At 38.8% G+C, this 22,610-nt stretch overlaps 1 protein-coding gene across 2 annotated transcripts in view; it reads right to left on the minus strand.

Moving 5' to 3' along the window:
• Positions 1–22,380, minus strand: part of GATB (glutamyl-tRNA amidotransferase subunit B) — a 76,069-nt gene extending 53,689 nt beyond the window's left edge. Inside the window, exons 1-2 of one of the 2 annotated variants that reach the window (XM_063107889.1) lie at positions 22,167–22,379; positions 20,165–20,315 (exon numbers count right to left, since the gene is read on the minus strand). In XM_063107889.1, the coding sequence (XP_062963959.1) occupies positions 20,165–20,315; positions 22,167–22,342 (327 nt within the window). In that variant the 5' untranslated portion in view covers positions 22,343–22,379. Of the gene's footprint in view, positions 1–20,164; positions 20,316–22,166 lie in introns of both variants that reach the window. The other variant, XM_063107890.1, reaches the window with a different exon arrangement.
• Positions 22,381–22,610: the final 230 nt, after the last annotated feature.

The following is a 22,610-nucleotide window of genomic DNA, read 5'->3' on the forward strand; positions in this document are numbered from 1 at the left end:
ATGGGAATCAAGTAAAAAACAAAACTAAACAGACAGAATGTAAATACTTCTTTCTGAATAAAACTTTGGGATGAGGCCAAGACCTTTAACGAAGAAAGGTTTCCCCTACTTCAACTATGAACATTTGTTTTTCTCTTATCTATAACTTAAAAAAATATATTAATATTTAAAAGGCTAAAACATACAAACCCTTGCTTTTTAGATTAGCCCCCACACTGAAACTGCCAACTCTTTTTCTGACCTCTCTAGAATTTACCTGCCTGGAGAGATTCAATGGGATGACAAACTTTCACATCACTGAGACGTCAGGAGTAATCAGTGACAATGATGAGAAACATTAATTTCACGACTGAAGAGCTCTAACGATTCAGAATGAGATCTTTCTTCTTTATATGAGATTAGTATTAAGTTGGAAGATCTAACTATTGCTGAGAAATAAAACAACTAGCTTGAACCAACCAAACTCTAAGTAAGAAATGCAGCGAGGTATTCACTGTTGATGTGGATACAACATTTGGTGGAATAAGGCCTGTGCAAACCAAAAGCAAATTCCTAGAGACACATGCCATTCCGTCAAGAGTGCGTACCTGATATGTTCATCAGTCCCATGAATGTCCTGTAAAGGCAGTCTTTGGAAGAGTCTATCAGGATATAGATTTTAGGATATAAAATCTTTAATTTTAGACATCCAATAGGAATGTAGCATCTTGTTAGAGGCTTCCTAGTAAGCGATGAAATCACGGAGGTTAAAAGGACAAAGAAAGAAAAGAAAAAGACAAAACTTTCATAGGGCATAACGGCCTACTTCTTTAATTATGTTTGTTTCTAGAGTGGATAATAAGATAAAATAACTAACCCGGACCTTTCAAAAATGTCAACGTTGTAAAGAAAAGGAAAAGGAAATGGAAAAGGAAAAGGGAAAGGAAAGGAGGGGAGAGAGAGAGAAATAAAGGAAAAGAAAATAAAGAAAAGAAAAAGAGAAAAAGAAAAAAATGAGACTAAAGAGATATGACAACTAAATTCATTCACTGTACTGTTCTTTCAACTTTTCTATAAGTTTGGATTTTTTCAAGATAAGTGCGGAGGGGAGTAGACAATTCTCCTACTTGGGAGGATGGTGAGGTGTTACAAGCCTCCACACAAAACTCAAGGAATACATTAAGTATGAAGAGAAAGGAGAGAGCCTCGAGAAGCAGGGGCTATTTAAACCGATGCTGACTTGTAAACCACACTTGTACCTGAAGCTTCCATTCATTATTGCTGAAAACAGTCGTAGAAAAGAAAACAGTCTATGTATTAAATCTGCCTATCTAAACTTTCCTATGCCATAGATTCAATTAAGTTATGGGACATATTAAGGCACATGTGTAGGTAATAAAGTATCATACAACCCTCTCAGAAACGTGAAAAATCTGTTAACAGGGAATTCTGCAATTATCTATCTAGAAATATATAAATCCTGCATATAGACACCGTATGTATATATATAAAAAATCAATAATGTGAAAGAAAGATTTGTTCTCTTATCTGGGGGGAAAATAATTTTCCCCAATTTTATCTTTTCCAGATGAAAATACTTTTAGCTTCACCCAAAGTTGTATGTTTTCTTTTTCTTTTTGGCAGCCAGCAGGTATGGGGATCCAAATTATTTTCTATTAATACTTCCATTAGGTTGCCTCACTATGTAAGCGTACATGTACATTTCTCAATTTGTGCTTCTCTAAAAGTCGTCTATGATTGAAAACTTCATATTAATTATTACTCATGCTGCTGTAAATACGTGCCATCTTAAGTTATTTCAGGGGAGTGTTACGTAAGTGTTTACCACCCCCACTCCTTGCCCAACCCTATTAGCCACTATGAAATGGAAGTGTCTTTGTTTACATTTTAATGATGCAAAGTTAAGAACATGAGTATTATAAATACCAAATAAAATTTATGTGCTACTTGACAGTTTATGAAGTGCTTTCATATACATTAACTTCTCTGCATAGATGTAAAATGGAAGAGAATAAGAAATAAGTAAGAGAGTTAGCTGGCTGTGATAAGTAAACAAAGGTTATGAGTGACTACAGGCATCTTAAATGTTTACAATAAGCTATAAAGGAAAAATTCCCTGCTATGTTTTGTTGGAAATTAACAATTAGCAAATATTACAGAAGGGAATGTGGTCTGATGCTTTATGCTAAGAATGGGAACCAGGCAATTCTCACTTCTATTTTTAGCTGGACTCCTGATCTCCCTGTGTCCTTGGCTAAGTCAATAAGGCCATAAGTTTCCTCTCCTATCAACTGGGGTTAGAGGCCCTGACCTTTCTCACCGGGGTGGCCTATGAGTTGGCAAATATCACTGAAAATTCCAAGCACTATTGACAATCATATATCACGGCCTGTCTGCATCTCTAAGAAAACTGCAGAGCATGACAAGGACCCTTGATTGATTATGCTTCTTGCTTCTATATTTGTGAAAAGGGATTCATGCATCAAAATTTGAAGTAGAATATTTTAAGGCTCCTGGGAACACTAATGTATTTTGATTCCCACTTATTCTCTGTGCCCCAGCTACAGTTCTTATTATAAGAATGCACCCAGTGGTAGAAGGCTGGGAGATACAAAGTCTCACTAGCAAGAACCCTCTGCAAGAACAGAATGCTCTTCAGAGGAGCCCAGTCTGACTACCTAACTATGCCAGAATCACCAAGACTACGCTTGTCATCTCTGGGATGCCAATGGCAAAATGACTTCATAACTTGGCCAAGATGTTAAAAAGAGCTAAGTAAAAAAATTCCCCAAGATGGTACAGTACAAAAGATAGCCAACTCTCTCTCCTACCTCTAATACTAAATATGAAGCTGAAAACACATATAAAAATGGTCAAGTAAGAAAGACCCATCCCAATGGCCTCAGATGACAAGTGTATATACTTATGGTGGGGACAAAGAATTCCACAGGACTCACCCCAAAAGTGTCTTCTCCGAGACACAATGTAAAACTGGCTTCACGCTTCCGAGGGCAGAATTTGGACAATGCCCATTCCTCTGCCCCCATGTGTCCATGTGGCAGGACTTTGCTCTCTACACTCTCTTGTCCCCAACAGTGGAGTGACTTTTCTGACAAGTGACTTAGGGAAAAGGAACTAAGCAGGTGTGGGTTGGCCCTTTCTGCTCAGCATTTCTATTACAAGCTTCTCGTATAAATCATCAGAACAAAGCCTGTGTGAGCTCTTTCTGATCAGTATGCTCTGAGAGATGCTGTAGTCTGGTCTGCTCTGGCCACATGATAACATTTCTACTGAAGCGGGTTCCTCCCCCTACAAATGGAAAGCCCGCCATTTTGGGGAGCTGAGTTCAACTTAGGCAGAAAGTACTAGAAGCCATGTGGCTACATATCAAGTTGCATTTTTGAGTCAAGCTATTATCAGCAATAAAGCTAACATGTTCATTTCCATTTGACTACTATGCTGATTTCTCAATTGGTTCTGACTCAAGAGGGAAAAGGAGTATTATTTTTATTGACCTCCCACCAAAACAGCACAATATCTTCCTAGAAACTCTTTTCTAGTACTCATAAAACCCATCTAGAAATCCCCATAGCATCACCAATGACTCCATACAGCAGAAAACACCAAGAGGGCAGCTGCCATGGCCATGCATGCATTCGCTGTGAGGAACGTTTTTTTTCCAGATCTGCTACAATTTTTTAAATTCTAGAACTGTCCAAGGAAGAAAAATGAATGGTACCCAGCTGCATGATTTCAGGTTGCATGTTTATTATACGCTTCTAGTATAAATCACCAGAATAAAGCCTATATGAGCTACCTGAATGTCAGAAACAAAAAAGAGTGTCACAGAACATGGTTAGGTACTTTTTAAAAAACTTTCACATATTTATATCATGAAAAAGACCCCTAAGTTTTTGTACTTACAGGCATATTTGATAACATGCTTATGTTTTATTTTCCACACATTCCCACTTCCCTCTTTAGTATTACAGATTTTTTAGTACAGTAGTGTATAAAATTCATTTTAAACAGTTAAGAATTCTAAGTATAGCACTACCTCCTCTAACAGGGGCTTGTTGTTACTGCATTCAATATCTCAACCAAGTATATATTTTTGAGGGGAAAACAAACCAATAAAGGGATGTGGAAATGGGAGAAAATCCCTTCCCAAACATAATACTGAAGGTTTTTTGCTCAGAAATGAATCTCTGGGGAGATGAGCATGCTGCCTGGAGATGCTCCACTACAGAAAGGGAGCACAAAGTTCCTGAGAAACACCACCAAGTCAGTAGGATGGTCTGTAGACCCAGGAGGTTCACCTGGGAAGAAGGCTGGAAGAGGTCTCTCAGGTTCCCTGAGGCTGGCTGCACAGGCAAACGAACCATCAGTTTCCTCACTGGTTCCTCCCACTAGACTGGCTGCTCCTCTCAATTCCAGCATACTGCTTTTGGTCATTCCTTAAGAGGAATGAGATGGCATCATCATTTCCACACAAAGGTTAAGGATGAGAGATTTTTTGGGGAAATGGTAATCTTTAAAGGCAACAGAGACTGTGCATCCTTGGACATCTAGGGGGAATTTGGAAAGACCTCAGTCACTTAATCCATATCTGTGACAGGAGGAGAGATAAGACGAGTTGGGATGTGCACAGATCTCCGTCTCAGCTGGTGTGAAAAACTGCAATACATACAAAACAACACAGAAAAACTGCAATGAGAAGGAAGGATGCCTTGGTGGCAGAGGGAAAGGGGGCAGGGACAGGTGTAAAGATGTCTTTCCTGACCCATTCTCAGTCTCTGAATCACCCATATTCACAGCCTTGGCCACAGACCCAGCTACATTCATATCTTCTGTTCCCTCCCGTAAAGTTTCAAATTTAGTAAAGTCTCAGCCCAAACTTTAGGCTTGGGGGGAAAAAAAAGTCTATCCTAAGAATTGGTAATGTGCTCTCAGGCAAACTGAGGTCAAATTTACTGACTCTGTGGTCTGGGATCCCCCAAGCTAAGAGACAAACATGAACAATGGTCCTGGCTTAGACCTGGGAACACTGAGCAAAAGGCAATGCAAAGGCTCCTCGGAGGGACTCACTGTCAACAAGATTCCCACTATTAAAACCCTGTCAAACATGACTTCATAATCCAAAATTATAAAATATACAAGAAAATCATCCACCATTAGCCAGAATCATCAGATATACAAAAAGCAGAATAAGATCGCTCAAGAACTTCAGGTAATAGGATTACTAAACACAGACTGTAAAATAAGTAGATTTAAAATTATTTAAGAAATAAAGAACTGAATACATGAAAAAAAATAAGATACTTTCAAACAGACAAGAGAGATTTAAAAGAAAAAACAGAATTTCTATAAACGAAAGATACTCTCAGTAAAATAAAAAACTCAATGCATATGTTAAAGAGTAGAGTAGACACAATAAAGAGAATTAGTGAACTGAAAGAGAGTACGGAGAAAATTACTGAGAATGAAACACAGAGAAAAGATCTTAAAAGAACTTTCCATTGTGAGAATTATGTGCATGGTGATATGTACAGCTGAGAGCTACCTCTACTCAGGGCTGCTCTCTTAATAATGGATCTAGAGAAATCCAGCACATGGGGCACTGAATTGGTGGCTAATTAGGTTAGATTTCCTTTTACCCATTTTTTTCTGACTTCACACTCTTCTGTCTCCCCAGGTTTAGATCTCACACCTAGAAGACATCATAATATGTAGTGCATATAATCAGCATCAAGGCTGTGAGCCAATACCTCTGTATGTGTATAAGCATGTGGACATACATCTATAGACATATTACATATACATCTGCTAATGAGATTAATGTTTTGAGACATATACTCCCATATATACATATCTGCAAAATAATAGCTACCTACCTAAATCAGACTTCCATCAACTCCAATTATACTAGACCACAGACTCGAAGCTGATCATTAAACCAGGAGTGAGAAACATTGGTTCTAATCCAAGCAGAACATTAAGTAATTGTGTGACCATGGGAAAGTCGTAATAGCAATTCTCTCATCTGTAAATTAAAAGGACTGAACTGAATGATTTCCAGGATCTCTTCCTACTCTAGTCTTATATGGTTTATAGCTTCAAAAAGCTAAATGGCTTTCATACTGTCTACGTACTTTATTTTGTAGGACAGGTCTCTGCTCAGAGCCTCGTTTTTATTTACATTAATAAATGAGATAATCTGGCTTTCTGGGCTAGAGGAGATCAGAAATAATAACTGAGAAGTGGAAAATGAGCAAGAAGGGGCTCCTAGAGTCAAATATACTGATGAAAGCTTAAAAAGAGGGTGAGGTGTAGATGATTGTGAAAGCAAGGAAAAAGATTACAATATGAAACCTAAAAAGAATGGCTATTTTTAGCCATTTACTGTAGGATCAGATAGTTTTACATACTTCAATAGCCCTTGAAGGTACCATTATATTGCAATAGTAAGCAATAAGTGATGTTGTTAATAACCTTGAGTAATCAAGAAAAGGATACCTTATGTTCAATCTACTCTATTTGAAAGCAGGAAAGTATATGCATATTAGAAAGATTCCCATAAAAAGAGGTTAAAAATATCAAAAGGGTTTTAGACAGCTGGAAAATTCTTTCATATGGACTCATCGTGCATGTGTATGTATGCAAGTGTATGCAATTATACAGAGAAATTCTTATTAAGGGTGTTAGTACATGTTCTATGCAAGGTACTATCAAGTGGCTCAGGAAAGATCCATGAGCTGCTTTTTAGAACCTTATAATCAAACACAGAAATCCCTATAAACAACATACATAAAAGGATGGTCAATCAACTACATGAAGCAAATATATATTGATAGAAAGTAGAAGCTCTGTTATACTGTTAGATTTCATGTGGGGAATACTGCACATAAAACTGGCAGAGAGGTGGGAGAAGTGAAAATAGTTGTGAAGAGGAGGTTTCTGAGAATCCCCTGAAAGTTGGAAACAGATCCATGGCAGGGAAGGAGTCAAATGCTTCTTACAGGGAGGGAGGTGAGATCAAGCTGCCTGCTGAAAGTCCGTCATTGTGCTGAGTCATCTGAGTTCATGGAAGACACCCAATTAATGATGCTATAAGGCAAGTTCAAGAGCTGAAAGGAAGCCCTTCCACATTTGTGGGTATGAGCTCACAGACACACCTCTTTTCCAGGGACAAAGGTGACAGGGCAAAACACATCATCCCTGGAACACCCCACTCTGCAAAGGAATGGAGGAAAACGAAAAAGATGACTTGGAGAGTGACTGGCAAAAATAAAGTCGGAGAGCACAATTTATTATAAATTCTACAGATTACGTTAAGGCAAATCACTGAAATGGAAAAAACTTTAATAGAATGCTGTTGCATTTTGTCTTCTTAGTCAAAGAACTAAACATCACCCGTGAATGGACAGAGATATAAATATAGATCTGACATAATCAGATTCATAAATGCACGTATTTAAACACTTTTCCCTAATGACGTTTACTTGAATTTTTGTTTCATTTCTAAGTTTTGAGCTAAAACTAACTTTTATAATTACATTTAAAATTAAGGGTCAGGAAAGCATTTCAGCCTCATGCTCTCTAGAACTAGTCAAGTATTTCTAAACCTTTTAGGTCTTTCATAACAAAAGTTATTACCAATATCTCCTATGTTCAGACAGCTAGACTATTGCAGATTTACCTAGCTTTAAATAAATCTGTCATAAGAAATTTAGAAAATAAATTAATCCCAAAATACTTTACAAAAGCATTCATATCATCATTTCTTTGGGGAGGCAAGACCTCTTCTGGTACAATCTGCATACCCATGTTCAAGAATGAACCTCCAGCATAAAGCACAGTATCAGCACTGTTTGCTGGTTCCAGCAGGGCAGGCTTCGCATCATACTTATTCACATCATATTTACTCCTCTCTTCATTCCCCTTCCTCTTGCGAATAATATATATACTCTTGTAAATAAAGTTTTGTAAAATGAGGTAAACAATGTTCCAGTTTTCATTGTATAGCTGCCAGGGCCAATGCTAAACACCGTTGATATAGAAAGCCCCTAATACTTTTTTAAAGAGGCTAATCCTGAGAAAAGAGGAGAATGTTTTTGCACACACGTGTGAAAAACAGCTTTTAAAGTCATTTCCCCCATTCAGGAAACAAGAACCATTCATGGTTGCTAGGGGGTTGTGTTACGTATGGATAAGAGCTTTCAGACAAGCAGAACAAGAGTAGAGTCACTCGTTTCTAATTAATCTAATTGTGGCCCAGCCTGATTATCAGAAGAAGTTATCTACTGGGTCACACTGAGATTCCTACCAGCCAGCAACAACAGAGCCTACGGTGTCTTTGCCCCTTTCTCCCACATAGGGATTTGACTCCAGAAGGGGGCAAGCATTTCAAATCACAAAGTGAGTGTGTGTGTGTGTGTGTGTGTGTGTGTGTGTGTGTGTGTGTGTGTGAAAAAGAGAGAAAGAGACGATGCATAAATTTCAAACAAACTTGATGCCTTGCTGTGTGTGTGTGTGTGTGTGTGTGTGTGTGTGTGTGTGTGTGTGTGTGTGTGTGTGAAAAAGAGAGAAAGAGAGACGATGCATAAATTTCAAACAAACTTGATGCCTTGCTGAAATCTCACCGTTACTGGAAACATTATTTGGTCAATTACAAAAGAGACTTGTAAATCCTGACATTTTATCAAGCAAATATATTTTCTTGCCTATTTTTCTTCCCATTTCACATCCATATACAAAGTATTACAAGTTGAAAAACTGGAATGTGGAATGACTTTGATAAATATGAAATAACTAACTCTAAGCAAATAACCTAGGATCCTGTCTGTAGTTCTGTAGGGGAATAATTATTTAATTAATAAGTTAGGAAAGATCCTGCACCACAGTAAGAGGTTTTAAAGGGTCAAAATGAGTGAGACTGAATCTCTGCTAAAAAAAACAATGTTGTTCTTAGTGTAGCTATAATCCGGCCTATAAACAGCAAAATGGGCTGAATGACCTTTACAGTCTGAAGATTTATGATGGGATTCCATAAAATTCTAAAACTTAAGTAAAATAAGAAGATAAAATGCCTGTGATCCTAAAAACCTTCAGCAGAAGGGTCACTAATCAGAATGGGGAGGGGGAGTTTCTCCACTGGCCAAGACAGCAGCCTAAGCAGAAGCAGACATAGTAAGTACGGATCTGCTGGTGGAAGGGGGATGGAGACAGGACATGAAAAAAAGTATTATACAGTATTTATACACACACGCATTTACATATACATATAAGTTTATAAAGACACACAAGAGTGCACATATATACACACACAGAGCCAAGCCCAAAGCAAGCAAGAGAATCCCCTGGGGCCACAGCGGTAGTAGGAGTTTAAAGCCATGTGACACCCAGGGGTAACCACAAGAGACAGAACAGCAAGGGGGTTAAGGGCATGGATCCTGAAGCCAGACTACTGGGTTTGAATCCTGGCTTCTCCAGTTACTATCTAATTGTGATAATGATAGTAACTGCCTGATAGGATTGTTACGATGTTAAAACAAGTTAATACATAGAAAGCTCCTAAAACAGTGCCTGCCATGTAGTAACCACATGGTAAATGTTAGTGGATTTACTGCTATCTTTATTGTTAACTGGGCTGAAGAGACACCAGATGCACCTTGGGAGCAGAAGCCAAGGCTATGAGTCCATGTGGGTAGGGAGCTAGAATGGCTCCCTGCATAAAGCTGTGAGCCAAAAAATCATGGTCCAGTCCAAGAATCCTCTGCCACCAAATGGAGAAGTAGATATGTAGCAGGCCACAACCTCAAGCCATTGGTGAACAAATCTTGAGAAATCAAGAGCCGCTGACCCTGTACCTGGCTTGGGTGAGAGGCTTGATGCTGGCACCACCTAAGCTGTGTGGCAGTCAGGGCTAAGAAATTAACATAGAAACTGGTTCATTGAATAAATCCTAAGGGGCCCTGGCAGAGGCCACCATGAATTCATCCCATAGGGATACCTCCACAGTCTAAGGTACAGTCCTTAAGTTAAAAATCACACTGAGCACTGAGCAGAATAAAAACAAAAAAAACAAAAAAAACCAAATCCATACCTGGACACATTCTGGCTAAGGCTATGAAAGAGAGAAAACAGATTACCTATAAAGGATGCAGATCTCATCAGCAATAATAGATGCCTGAGGACAACGGAATGATGTCTTCAAAGTGCTGAGGGGAAATAAATGCCAACTCAGAATTTTATACTATCATTCAAGAGTGAGGCAGAAACAGAAACAGTTACACAAAAACTGTGTAACTGAGAGTGTTCATCACCCACAGACCCAGAGCGCAAGAGACACTAATACAGGAAGGAAATAGTACCATAAAGGAGAGTAAGATGTAAGAAACCGTGTTTGCTAGTAAAAGAAAAAATCAGATGGGAGCTTCTTCATTTTTCCATGGCCAAACCTAAAAACTTAACCTGAACCTGTGGGAGGAGGGACACATCTCCCCCTTGGGTTACAGTGGGAAGGTGGTCTTTCTTCCTGTGCTCTGAAGACAAATGATTTCTCAGGAACCTTATTCTATCAATAATTTCCTCCCCCTTATATCTTTATTCTCTTAAGCCTAAATTAAAATTTTTTGAACAAAATACTATAAGCATGGATTTTAAAATAATTGATAATGAAAAGCAGCAGCAGTCCCCTGCCCCCCCCCCGCCCCCACATCCATTCCTATTCCTTGGCAGCAACCACCTCCAAATCTTTGAACTGTCTTGTCTGGTATTTATCTTCCTATTTTTAAATAATAAGTTGTGCCAGGGACCTTTGCAACATCCATCACTTCTGGTCAAGGCTCTTGGCCATTTGCCATGTGACAATCCTTCTTTAATCTGGGAAAAAGACAGATTTGATATACTGTCACAATGACACAGTGTACTTGTTTTTAGAACAAGGAGCTACAACACTTGGCCCATTCCATTCCCAAGAGCTTGATCAGTATAACTGATATATGTGTAAGTTACAAGGTGAAAGAATAATGAGACATTTTATAATATTTTTTATATCTTACTCTATCATAAGAATTTACCCATGCTTGTTATTATATTATATTTCTATTCAAAAATAAAATATGCCTACCTCTAAGTGCTCCTCCCCACCCAACAGGATGGGTAATATTAAAGTCCATAAAGTAAGGTAGAAAAAAGGATGGTACGTCACTTTACCCCAGGGAAGCAGAGCCCCCACCACATGCATGAGCTTGAGTATGGATGAATCGAGAATGTGGATGAGTTTATACCTCCTACAATCATGGTAAGAGTAAGGTTTGTAAGGATGGGAGTGAGGGAGCAGTCTTCAATGCCTGGACTTTGAGAATAAAAAAGAAAGAAATTTCACCAGCACAAGGCTGAGAAACCAGTACAGGTAACATGTGATTACCACTTAATGTTACCTTGTGTATAATTTTTTTTTTAAAAAACCCTATTAAAAACCCCTTTCGATGAATAATATATCTCTTAGGAGCTCTAAATCTTTTAGTCATTGCCTAATTTTAAAAACAAAACCCAATAAAAACCCCACTTCCTATCCCTCCTCCAAAAGAAACCAAAAGAAACAGAACCAATCTACTAGCTTAGGGCCTGAAAAGAAGAAAGACGCCAATGTGGGCAAAAATGTTACTGAAGTATGCACTTAATGTTACTTTTTCTTGCTTTGTCAATTTAGACTGTGACTTCCAGTTACTGTAGATTAGAATTTAGTTGTTTATTTCCCAATATCCAAGTTAGAACACAGTTTTTAAAATCAGTAGTTGGTGCTTCTATTATTACTTAAATACGTTTCTCTGTTGAGCTATTAAGTATACTGTGATTACATTTCCTTTCTTGAACATTCTGTTTTATCTGGAGTTGATAACTCTTTCATTTTTTTCATTTGCTTCATTTTTTATGTACTTATTGCTGATTCTTCTCAAAGATTCCAGATTATATGGAAATCTCTTCCCCACACAAATATCAGATAACTGCTATTCCCACCTCGCCATTTTTTCCTACAATTCTTTATGCCGGAGCCACCCTTCCTCCCAACAGGGCTTGAGGCCTGCTGCAGAGCTGGCAACCTGGAACTTTTCCATTACTCCAGTACATTCCTGGGAAAATGAAAAGCAAATTTTTTGAGAGTCTGCCTGTCTCAAAATATCATTATTCTACTGTCACATGTGATTGATATTGCTGGGTACAAAATTCTATCTTAGAATAATTTTTTTCCCTAAGAATTTTTAGGCACTGTTTCATTCTCTTCCAGCTTTAAGTGCTACTATTGAGAAGTCCTGATGTTTCTCTGACTCCCAGTCCTGTGCATGTGACATTTTTATTTTCTTCTCTGTAAGCTTTAGGATCTTACCTTCTTCTCTAATGTTCATAAATTTCATGATGTGCCTGCATATGAGTCTATTTTTAATCCTTGGGTTGGGTAGTAGGCAGGCCCTTGTGATTTGGAGATACGTGTCCTTCAGTACCGGGAAATTAATCTGTTCTTTGTTTGACAGTTTCCTCATGTCTGTTCTCGTTCTTCTCTCTTTCTGTAATTCCTACTAATCAGATGTTGAACTTCCCAGATTGATTCTCTAATTTTCTTATTTTTTTCTCTATCGTCCAATTTGTTGCACATGTGTTTCATCTTCTGGAAGATCTTCTTGACTTTATCTTCTAACTCTCTTGGGGTTTCGGGTTGGGGGGTCAGGAAGAGGCACCATAATTTTAATTTCTAAGAGCTCATTTTTATTCTGATTGTTCATTTTTTAAAAGTAGTATTTTGTTCTTATTTCGAGGATGCAACTATCTTATCTCTCTAAAAATACTTATAAAAGCTTTTCATTTTTTTAAGTATTCTTTTGCCCTGTGCATTATCTATTGCCTCCTATTTCCTTTAGCTTTCTTTTTTGTTTTGGCCTCTGTCTATCATGTTGGGGAATTTACTCAAGTGTCTGGTGAACTTTGGCTGTCAGTTTATATTTTACAGTGAGGTACTAAAATGCTGATTAAAAATTCTATGTAAACGCCTAGGACTTGTTGACTGGTGGCCTTCACTCTAAGCCAATCAGGTGGCCTGGCAGCTTTTTACTGAGATACCTCCACATGTCAATATCTGAAATTCTTCTCTCTAGGAGCATATAATCGCCACAGAAGTTGCTGCTGCAAATTCTTGCTTAAGAAAGGAGGAAAAGAGGAGAGATGAATGTACCAGATCATTTGAGTTCCTGAAAAAAGGCAGGGAAAAGGACTGGGCAGGTCCTGCAGTTCAGAGTGCAGACATCGTCTGACACCTTACCAGTGCCTTTTGCTCTGTCTGGTGTCCCCAAGGGGAGTGTATCACCAGTTAAATTTCTGCCAAGACTATAAATTCCTAAGAGGGTGGGGCAGCTGCACAGAGTCAGGGAGAGGACCTCAGGTCTAACTGTTCTGAACTCAGACTCTGACTTAATCCCTTTGTTTTCATCACATCCTGGCCTTTCACAGTACCTGACCCGCCCACACCCTGAATGTTTCTGAGGTCATGTAGGGCACATTATTTCAGTTCTCACCGGTGTCTCTTTCTGCAGGTGCTTAGGTTATAGTTTACCTGCTCTGCTAAGTCAGGCCCTCCTCCACCTACCGTGTCGCACACTCTTGTCTCCTCTCCCTTTCTTTTGTAGGCTTATAATTTTTAAATTCTTTCACAATTATTTCATGGGGTTTCTTTGGGGTGGGGAAAGAGATGGATTAAAATGCATGTGTTCATTCTGACATATTAATCAAAAGCCTCTCCTGTCTTTAACTGCCCCTTCTTCGTTGGCTCCTTCTCATCAGCATTTAAAAAATTTTTTTATTTTACTGCAGTAAGAACACTTAAAATGAGATCTATCCTCTTAACAAATTTTTAAGTGTATAATACATTTTTAAAGACTATAACTCATCGGCATGTAAACATTTTCAAGTCTCTCCAATATTAAAGAAAACATGATCAATAAAATTTTCCCCCTTAATTTCCTGTCTCCTTCCATCTACTGCATTCTCTTTTCCTTTCTAGTCAAATTTCTTGAAACAGTTGCCCACATTCTCTCACTTCTTCCTCAATGTCCATGCATTTCTAAATCTACTGCCCCCTACCTTCCACCGGCATCACTCCACCAAAACTGTTCTGGCAAAGGATACCTTTGTTAATAAATCCAATGGACAGCTCCTAGTCTTACTTGACCTTTGAGTAGCACTTGACACTCCTGTGCTCCCTTATTCTCAAAATACTCCCTTCCTTGGAGCCTCTGACCCTGCAGTCTCCTTATGTCTTCCTACCTCTTTGCAAATGGGATCCACACTTACTGGCAGGACTTACATGGTACAGACTATGTTTCCCGCTGTAGCCTCACCTCTTGCAATGCCCATATTCGAGTTCAATGCTATGACACAAGGAACATTTCAGTTCCTAGAGCAAGCCATGTCCTGTTTTTCTCCTGGTGTTCGTATATCCTATTCACTTTTTACTTGGCCAATTTTGCAAATTCCTTACATCTGTGTTGAATGCCCCTCCCACTAGCTTCCACTACCAACACTTTTATTGAAAGGTACTGCGACTGCCTGCTTAACTGTCCATGCTCCATGAGGGCAAGACCCACATGTATCTTCTATCTAATTCAAAGCTGTATCACAGTCACTAGTTTGACTGTGTCACAGTCATTAGTTTGTCACAAGGTAGTACAATGGCTAGTACATGGTAGGCATCCAATAAATGTCAGTTAAGTGAATGAATGAAGTCACAACTGACAGAGGGAAAATAAAATGCCTACAGAAAGATATACATTATAACAATTTCTTTAAGTAACGATCTTATTTTTAACTGAACTGAAAGATAATACCATGCACTTTGAAACACCCAATAAATATTTGCTGATTAATCTTGAGACATTTTAAAGCACTACCACCCTTCCAGACACCTGGGGCTTCTGTAATCATGGGCATTTCTCTAAAGGGCCAGCAGGGCAAAAGAAATCACATATAGACCAAATTTGGTCTACAGAAAAAGACTTTACACTATAACCTAAATTCTTTTGGCTATCCTTTTATTAGTGTATATGAGAATCAACTGATCACTATATTTTGGTACAAGAAACACCTCTCCATATAATGACGCGTAAAAAACAAAAACAAAAACAAAAAACCCTCAGAAATCTTCTCTTCTGCAAACTATTTCTAATTCAGAAATAATTTTATCCAACATACTATTTTTTAGTATTTTTTATCACTCACTTAATTCTCTAAATATCTCCGAGGTGATGGGAACACCAGGTTAGTTTTGTTGGCTAGATCACTTAATTCACAAAATGAAGGCTAAAGGACCAACTGTGGTGTGCAGTGCAGCACTTCCTTTTGCTGTCATTGGCAACATAACTGTGCTCAGTAACTTGGGAGAGCCTTCGTAAGGATGAGAGCCACCAGTCACTGCACGTTATACTAATAGGTAAGATTTACAGAGTACTTATTACATGCAATCTATTATTTTAAGTGTTTTAAAGGCATTGATAAGACATACCATGCTCTTGGATGGGAAGAATTAGCATTGTGAAAATGTCCATTCTACCTAAAGCCATCTACAGATTCAATGCAATCCCCATCAAAATACCAATGACGTTCTTCACAGAAATAGAAAAAGCAATCCAAACATTCATATGGAACAACAAAAGACCCAGAGGCATAACACTACCCAACTTCAAGTTATATTAAAAAGCTATTGTAACCAAAACAGAGTGGGACTGGCATAAAAACAGACATTCAGATCAATGGAACAGAACAGAAAACCTGGGAACCAACCCGCATACTTACAGCCAACTGATTTTTGACAAAGGCAGCAAGAACATACATTGAAGAAAAGACTGACTCTTCAATAAATGGTGCTGGGAAAACTGGACATCCCTATGCAGAAAAATGAAACTGGACCTGTACCTCTCACAATATACCAAAATGAACTGGGTATATATCTGGGTATATATCCAGAGGAACGGAAATCATCACGTCGAAGGGATACCTGTACTCCCATGTTCATTGCAGCTCTATTTACAACAGCCAAAATATGGTACCAACCTAAGTGTCCATCAACGGATGACTGGATAAGGAAAATGTGGTATATATATATACACAATGGAATATGACTCAGCCATAAAAAAGAATGAAATACTGCCATTTGCAGCAACATGGATGAATCTAGAGAAAATTATGTTAAGTGAAATAAGCCAGAGAAAGAAACAGAAATACCGCATGCTCTCACTGATAACTGGCTACTAGGAAGGAAGGGAGGGAAGAAGGGAAGGAGAGAAGAAGGAAGGAATGAAAGAGAGAACAAACCTAAGGATACTAGAGATGGGGAGAGGGAGGGAGGGGGTTTGTGAAGTGATAGGTCGGGCAAAGGGCATAAAGAAATATGATTTGTAAGAATGAATATGCTAATAATAAATGAAAATTTTAAATAAAAAAATAAATAAAGGTATTGATTCACTTAATTCTCACAAAAATCCAATAGGTTGAATATATTACCCTTATTTTATAAGTAAGAAACTCAGGCAAAAGAAGATTAAGTAATCTACATGCATATTCTATTCATCCCACCGAAATTTTTATCTTTAGCATTTTCCTGTGTCACTAAAAATCCTTCAAAAACATTACCAGTGGCTTCATAATGTTCCACTGTGTAGACGTATCATAATGCACTCAACCATTCCCCGTTCACTGGGAAATGCTGGTTGCTTCCAATTTTATACTATTATAAATAGTCTTGCTATAGACCCCTCTGCATGGAAGCCTTTGCCCACATTTTTTTATTATTTTCCTAGTATAAATTCCTAAAATAATTAGTGGATAAATAAATATTTGTTGGATAAATAGTCATATCTCCATTATTTTGCCTTACAAGTTTTTCTTCTTGCTCTTATGCTTACAAAGTTTCTCCCCATCACAAGGATAAATGAATACTTGCCTGGGTCTTTTTATGCTTAATTTTATATTTAAGTTATATATATATTTGAATTTTGTTTTGATGTATGAGATGAGCTGTAAATATATTTTTTCTCCAAATAGCTAACCATTTTTTCCAAAACCATCAACAGAATAAATCATCCTTTTCCTACTAATTTTTGTTCCTTTGTTGCTATATATACAATGGATCTTCAAACACTTCGTGGAAATATTTTTATTATCTTTTAATTTCATTTTTCTATGAACTTTTTCAAGCACTCTCGTATGTGTGTAACACACACAGTTTTCTCCCAACATCCATTTCTGATCATGTTATTTTTTCCCACTTGTTGCTTTATTTTTTTGTCAGGAGGCAGTGAAACTTTGGGGGGAAAATAATAGGCTCAACATTGTGACTGCTGAATTCAAGATGTTGATGAATCATTCAGACGGAAATGTACAGTAGGACACTGGAAATACAGACTTTTTACCTAAAAGATATAGGAACTTTATTTGAGGGTGAAAAGATTACTCAGGAGAACTCAGGGAACAGAAGTGAGAGCCCAGGGATGGAGCATGGGAAAACCAACATTTCAGGGGTGGGAGGAGGAAAACAGCCACGTGACAAGGAGCAGTCGGCCAGTTAGAGGAAGGGAAGGAGCAGGGAGAATGGAACAGTCCAAGCCTTGGGCAGAGTTTCAAGCATCATCATGAATAACACATATTTCTTGGCTAAAATGATCAAAACAATAACATAATATTCACTGAAACCCTGAGAAACAGAAACATATTCTCAAATTCTTGGTTTGTTAGAGTTACGAGAAGCAGAGTCGGGATATCAGAGCATCATTACACCATCTCCACAGGGCTTAGAAAAGGACAACTGTCTAAATGTTCTATACATTTAAAATTTACTTACAGGTAAATCACGGGGTCTTAAAATCTTCTGAGTGACAACATTTTACTCTGGGAGTTTTGGTATGATTTTGCTCACATACTAAAATAGGTCCTTTAAAGACAGAAACATTTCTGAAAAAGAGGCAGATCAGTTCTGTTGAGAGAATAACCCATTTAGGCTACTCAAACCGTGAGTCTTGTACGCTCGGAAGAAGAAAAACAAATCTAGCTCTTGCAAAACTGTATTTCTAGCCTTTACCTGCCATTTAGTTAATGTAAGCCAAGCTCTCAATGCTCAAATGTCCCAAACACCTTTACTGTTTTATTCATAGGCTTCTTCTTTGATGTACGACAAGAAGTGTTTCAAAGCATGTTGGTATTTTAGTTATTTTGAATTGTCTCTAATATTTGACCACATTTAGGCACAACTGAAGAGCCTATTTACAGAAAACATGCCTATCTGTAAATGGAACTGTTTCTAAATATGAACTATAACGAGAACACTGCTAGATATCACATTCCCAGCTGGAAAAATCTGAAAAGAACTGAGCTTATGCCTAGTCTCTTGATAATAAACTACCAGGTGGGAAAAAAATGTTTTGAACTTAGAAGGAAAAAGGTAGAGGAGTGACAGACTGCATTCCATTTTACCTGTCCAAATAGATACTCTTATTTCTAGCATATCTGAGTCTCTGCCCCCAAAAGAACTCATGTTTATAACTGAAAAATTGTCTCTTCTCTAACAAAAACTCTTTTCATAGACAGATACTCTAAGCTGGAGAGGGAGGGAGGGAGGGAGGGAGGGAGGGGGAGGGAGGGAGAGAGAGAGAGAGAGAGAGAGAGAGAGAGAGAGAGAGAGAGAGAGAGTGTGTGTGTGTGTGTGTGTGTGTGTGTGTGTGTGTGTGTGTGTGTGTGTGTGTGTGTGTGTGTGTGTGTGTGTGTGTGTGTGTGTGTCGTGGGGAGACCCCTCTACACCTGTCTTCTCCCAGAGACCCAACAGCAAATCAAAGATGACCCTGGATATGGTTTGCAGGGATGGAAGTCCTTCATGACAAAAAGCACAAGTAAGGAAAAAGCTCTAAGATGAGATGCTCTTCCAATATAATCAAAGCCCCAGGTACGACAGACACATTTCCCAAGGTGGACTTTGAGAAAAGTATACCTCTGCCCCTGCAAGCCTGCCAGTGCTCAGTTTAACCAGCTTTCATTTGTATTTAAATGTCTGAAAGTAAGGAATTCACCCATGTCAATCCCCATCCCCATACCCCACCCTCACATCATCAATATGTATACACATTCCCTCCAAAGGTGGCAGAAAACCCCTCACCCAGTTGATACTACAGGTCTTGGATAGACGATGCGTTGTTTATTAGCCCGAATGTTTACACTGTTCCCTCCATCCTTTTCTTCAAAATACAGCCCGTTATATGAAAATATGTGCTACAAATCTTGCTGAATGGTACGCTGGGACCTGTCATTCCTTGGGGTCAAGTAAAAAATGAGTAGTTAACTCATTGCATATTATAGTTGACTCTTTATTATTGACTGCTTCTTAGTTTTCAATAACTGCAATCATTATTGACCTTACACTGTGATATCATGTGATATATGCTGATTGCTTTCACTAGACTTCTCCTCCTCTTTCATTTATCTGACAAACTCCTACTTGGCTTCTCAAATAGCTCAGACACCACAACTTCTAGCAACCCTTCCTTAACCAAATGTACCCCTATCTAACTTCTCACAACTGTTCTTCTTACTGAATTAGGTGTCCTCCTCTGGGTTCCCAAACCATCCTCTGCATATCACCTTCACAGGAGTAATCACACTGAACTCTATTTGGTTATAGGACTCACCTCCCCTACCAGTTTTTTACCTTCTCAAAGGCAATGATCTTTGCTCATCTTTATGAACCAGTTCATGGCAGAGTCTGGTACTCAGCAGGCATTCTAAAATGCTTGTAAAATGAGTGAATACATGTATGAATACGTTCAGACTTAGAAAGAGAATTACAAAGATGGGTCTTCAGAAAACATTTAGTCCATCCCACTTCATGCAAAATCCCCTAAACAAATATTTCCTAAGAGTTGTATCAAGATATTAAAACAAGGAAATCATTACCTATATTCAACACAAATATTTGAGCGCACCGGCCATCCCTATGTAAGATGCGGACCTGCGGGCCTCAGCGCTATCAGCACAGCACTCTCTCGAGTGAACCGCACTCTCTTGAGTGAGCCATGGGGCCGGCCCAACACAAATATTTTCTAACGAAAATATAAATAAATAAAAACCTTACCGGCAAAGTTCCAGGTAGAGATGCATCAAAAAAAGAAACCAAAGAGTTTGGAGGTGCTGCAAAGCGGACTTGAGATCCAGAGAAGAGTTTGGAGTTGGATGAAATCTGGGCATGAATTTCCAAACCTACCACAGCTGCCCATTCGTGTTTACTAAGAAGAAAGAGATAAGGATTAAGTAGTAGTTACATCTGCCACCACGCATAAATTTCTAGGAGCCTAAACCACAAATGTTAATTTCCTGTTTTTCATTTACTAAAATTTTATATCTTTTACATTTAAAAATGTGTCATATTTTATTGGTGACTAAATCAAAAGCAATTCACAATGAAGACCTACAATGAGACTGGCAAAATGAAATTCATTTACAAGGTGGCATTAGAAGGTTTGCTGTACAAACATGAAGACAATAGGGAAAGGAACAATTTGGCATCTTAAAACAATTTAGAAACGGGCATTAGGTGACAATTGCTTGGACAACTTCAGTGAACAGCAGCATTTTCTAAATTAACCTTACCTTATCAATTAATCACTCACTAAATGAAGAAAGCTGATCTTTAAATGAACATAAATGTCAGGATTCTACCACTACAGAAATAATGGTAAATAGTTCCACATTTCACTATTGAAAAAGGAAATTCTCAACCATGTTTTTAATTCATTCTATAACAATGGCTAGCAATCATAATGACCAGAGTGACATATGTGATAGAGCACCACTAAATGATACTCCTGAAAATTTTGTGCAAAGGAAAACATTAAACCACCAGATGTGGCATTTTTGTTTGGTCCCCCAAATCACTTCCAATTCCTGAGATCTAATTTCAGGTTACTTTGTTTGTTCATGCTTGACTGCTATCAAATCTGTTAAATACTTTAATATAATCTCTCTTATATGGCCATTCCTATTCTGTACACAGTTCTCCCCAGGTTCTTACTAGTGTGCTATTCTCTGTGAAACCCATGTATCTTCCTATTCTGCTCTTCTCCCAAGCATTTTCTGTATTATTTAGATTTCTGTTTACATGTATTGGGTTTTGTTTCAATCATCTCAAAACATTAAGTTCTATATCTAAAGTACTGCAAAATGATTATTTCCTTCTTCTGAAATTTTAGAAGCACAGGCCTAATTGAGAGGCATTAAACTTAGAACTCATCAGAAATTCTGCATTCACTGAAGCATTATTCAAAGTATTTTTGCAGTTTCATTACACTGAGAGAAAGACATACTTTCTATTCACAGGAAGACTATCTAATTAATGAAAAGAATAGAAACTGATTGCTTTGGGACATTTTCCCTCAGTTTCTCCAACTGAAAAGCAAAAATAATGCCAACCACTCTCAAAGAATAAACAAAATATTAGAAATGTGCCTTATGTTTCTCTATTGAAAAGAAACTACTTAAATCTTATATAGTGAAGCATAAACAGCCTTTCAGGGGATAACAAAATAAGCAATACTCTCTACATAACCAGAGGGACTGTTTCTTCTATTGGCTCCATCCTCCTAGGTCTAGACAGACATGTTCAACCTAAAACGCCTTCACAGATAGCTGGTGTTTTCTGACTGACATTAAGCCACCATTACCCAGAGCTTGTAGGTAAAGGGTCCCTTTCTACCTTTAGAACCCTGTTGGCCCGTAGTAGCGCTAAATAAATGTCAGCTAAATATGACCCCGCTTCTAGTGTCACCCATCCCGCTGCTGGTGCCATTAGTAAGGTTACTGAGTCCGCTCTTCCGTCTGTACAGCCTTCGATTCAAGAAAACACTTGCTATTTTACACTCGCGAGTTCCCCAACAATGGTTTATGTATGGGGGCGGGGCTGATATTGGGCTTGTTATACGTTTTCATTTAGATCTCAGGGCTGCAGATTACAGCCCAACACCCTCTCGCCCGCCAAAACGTTTAGAAGCTGGGCTGCAATGGCCATCGTCTCCCCGATGTCCCGATGTCGCAGTTCCACTTCACACTTAGGTGGGCAGTAATGGTACGAAATAGTATACCCTTTCCTCGGCTTCTGGGCCGTGTCGAGGAGCTGCTGAGCCACTGAGCTCTGTCCCCTCACTCGGTTGGACGCAGAACCAGTCGGAGACCCTCTTCGCTGGCGAAAACCGCCATCAACCCAGGCTAAAGCCCAACGTCTTCCAGGACGGCCCCAACGCAGCATGGGCGCCGCCATTGCACCTCGAGTCCTGGTCAGGTGACTCAGCCTCCCTCTGTCGCGAGGCTCCCTGGGAAGCGTAGTTCCGGAAATGTATAAAACCTCTACAAGGCTCGGAGCGGAAGACTACTATTCCCGGGGAGCATTGCGACTCGAAGGCCGCCGGAGCCCTGGCGGGGGCGGGGCGGGAAGGAGAAATAAAGGAGAAGGGTGGGAGGGTTTCTGGGTCGGGAGGTGTGACTCCTCCTAGCGGGGAGTTGCAGAGGTTTTGGCAGCGAGCACGTGT

The sequence above is a fragment of the Cynocephalus volans genome, chromosome 9 (genome assembly GCF_027409185.1).
Source record: "Cynocephalus volans isolate mCynVol1 chromosome 9, mCynVol1.pri, whole genome shotgun sequence".
Lineage (NCBI taxonomy): Eukaryota > Metazoa > Chordata > Mammalia > Dermoptera > Cynocephalidae > Cynocephalus > Cynocephalus volans.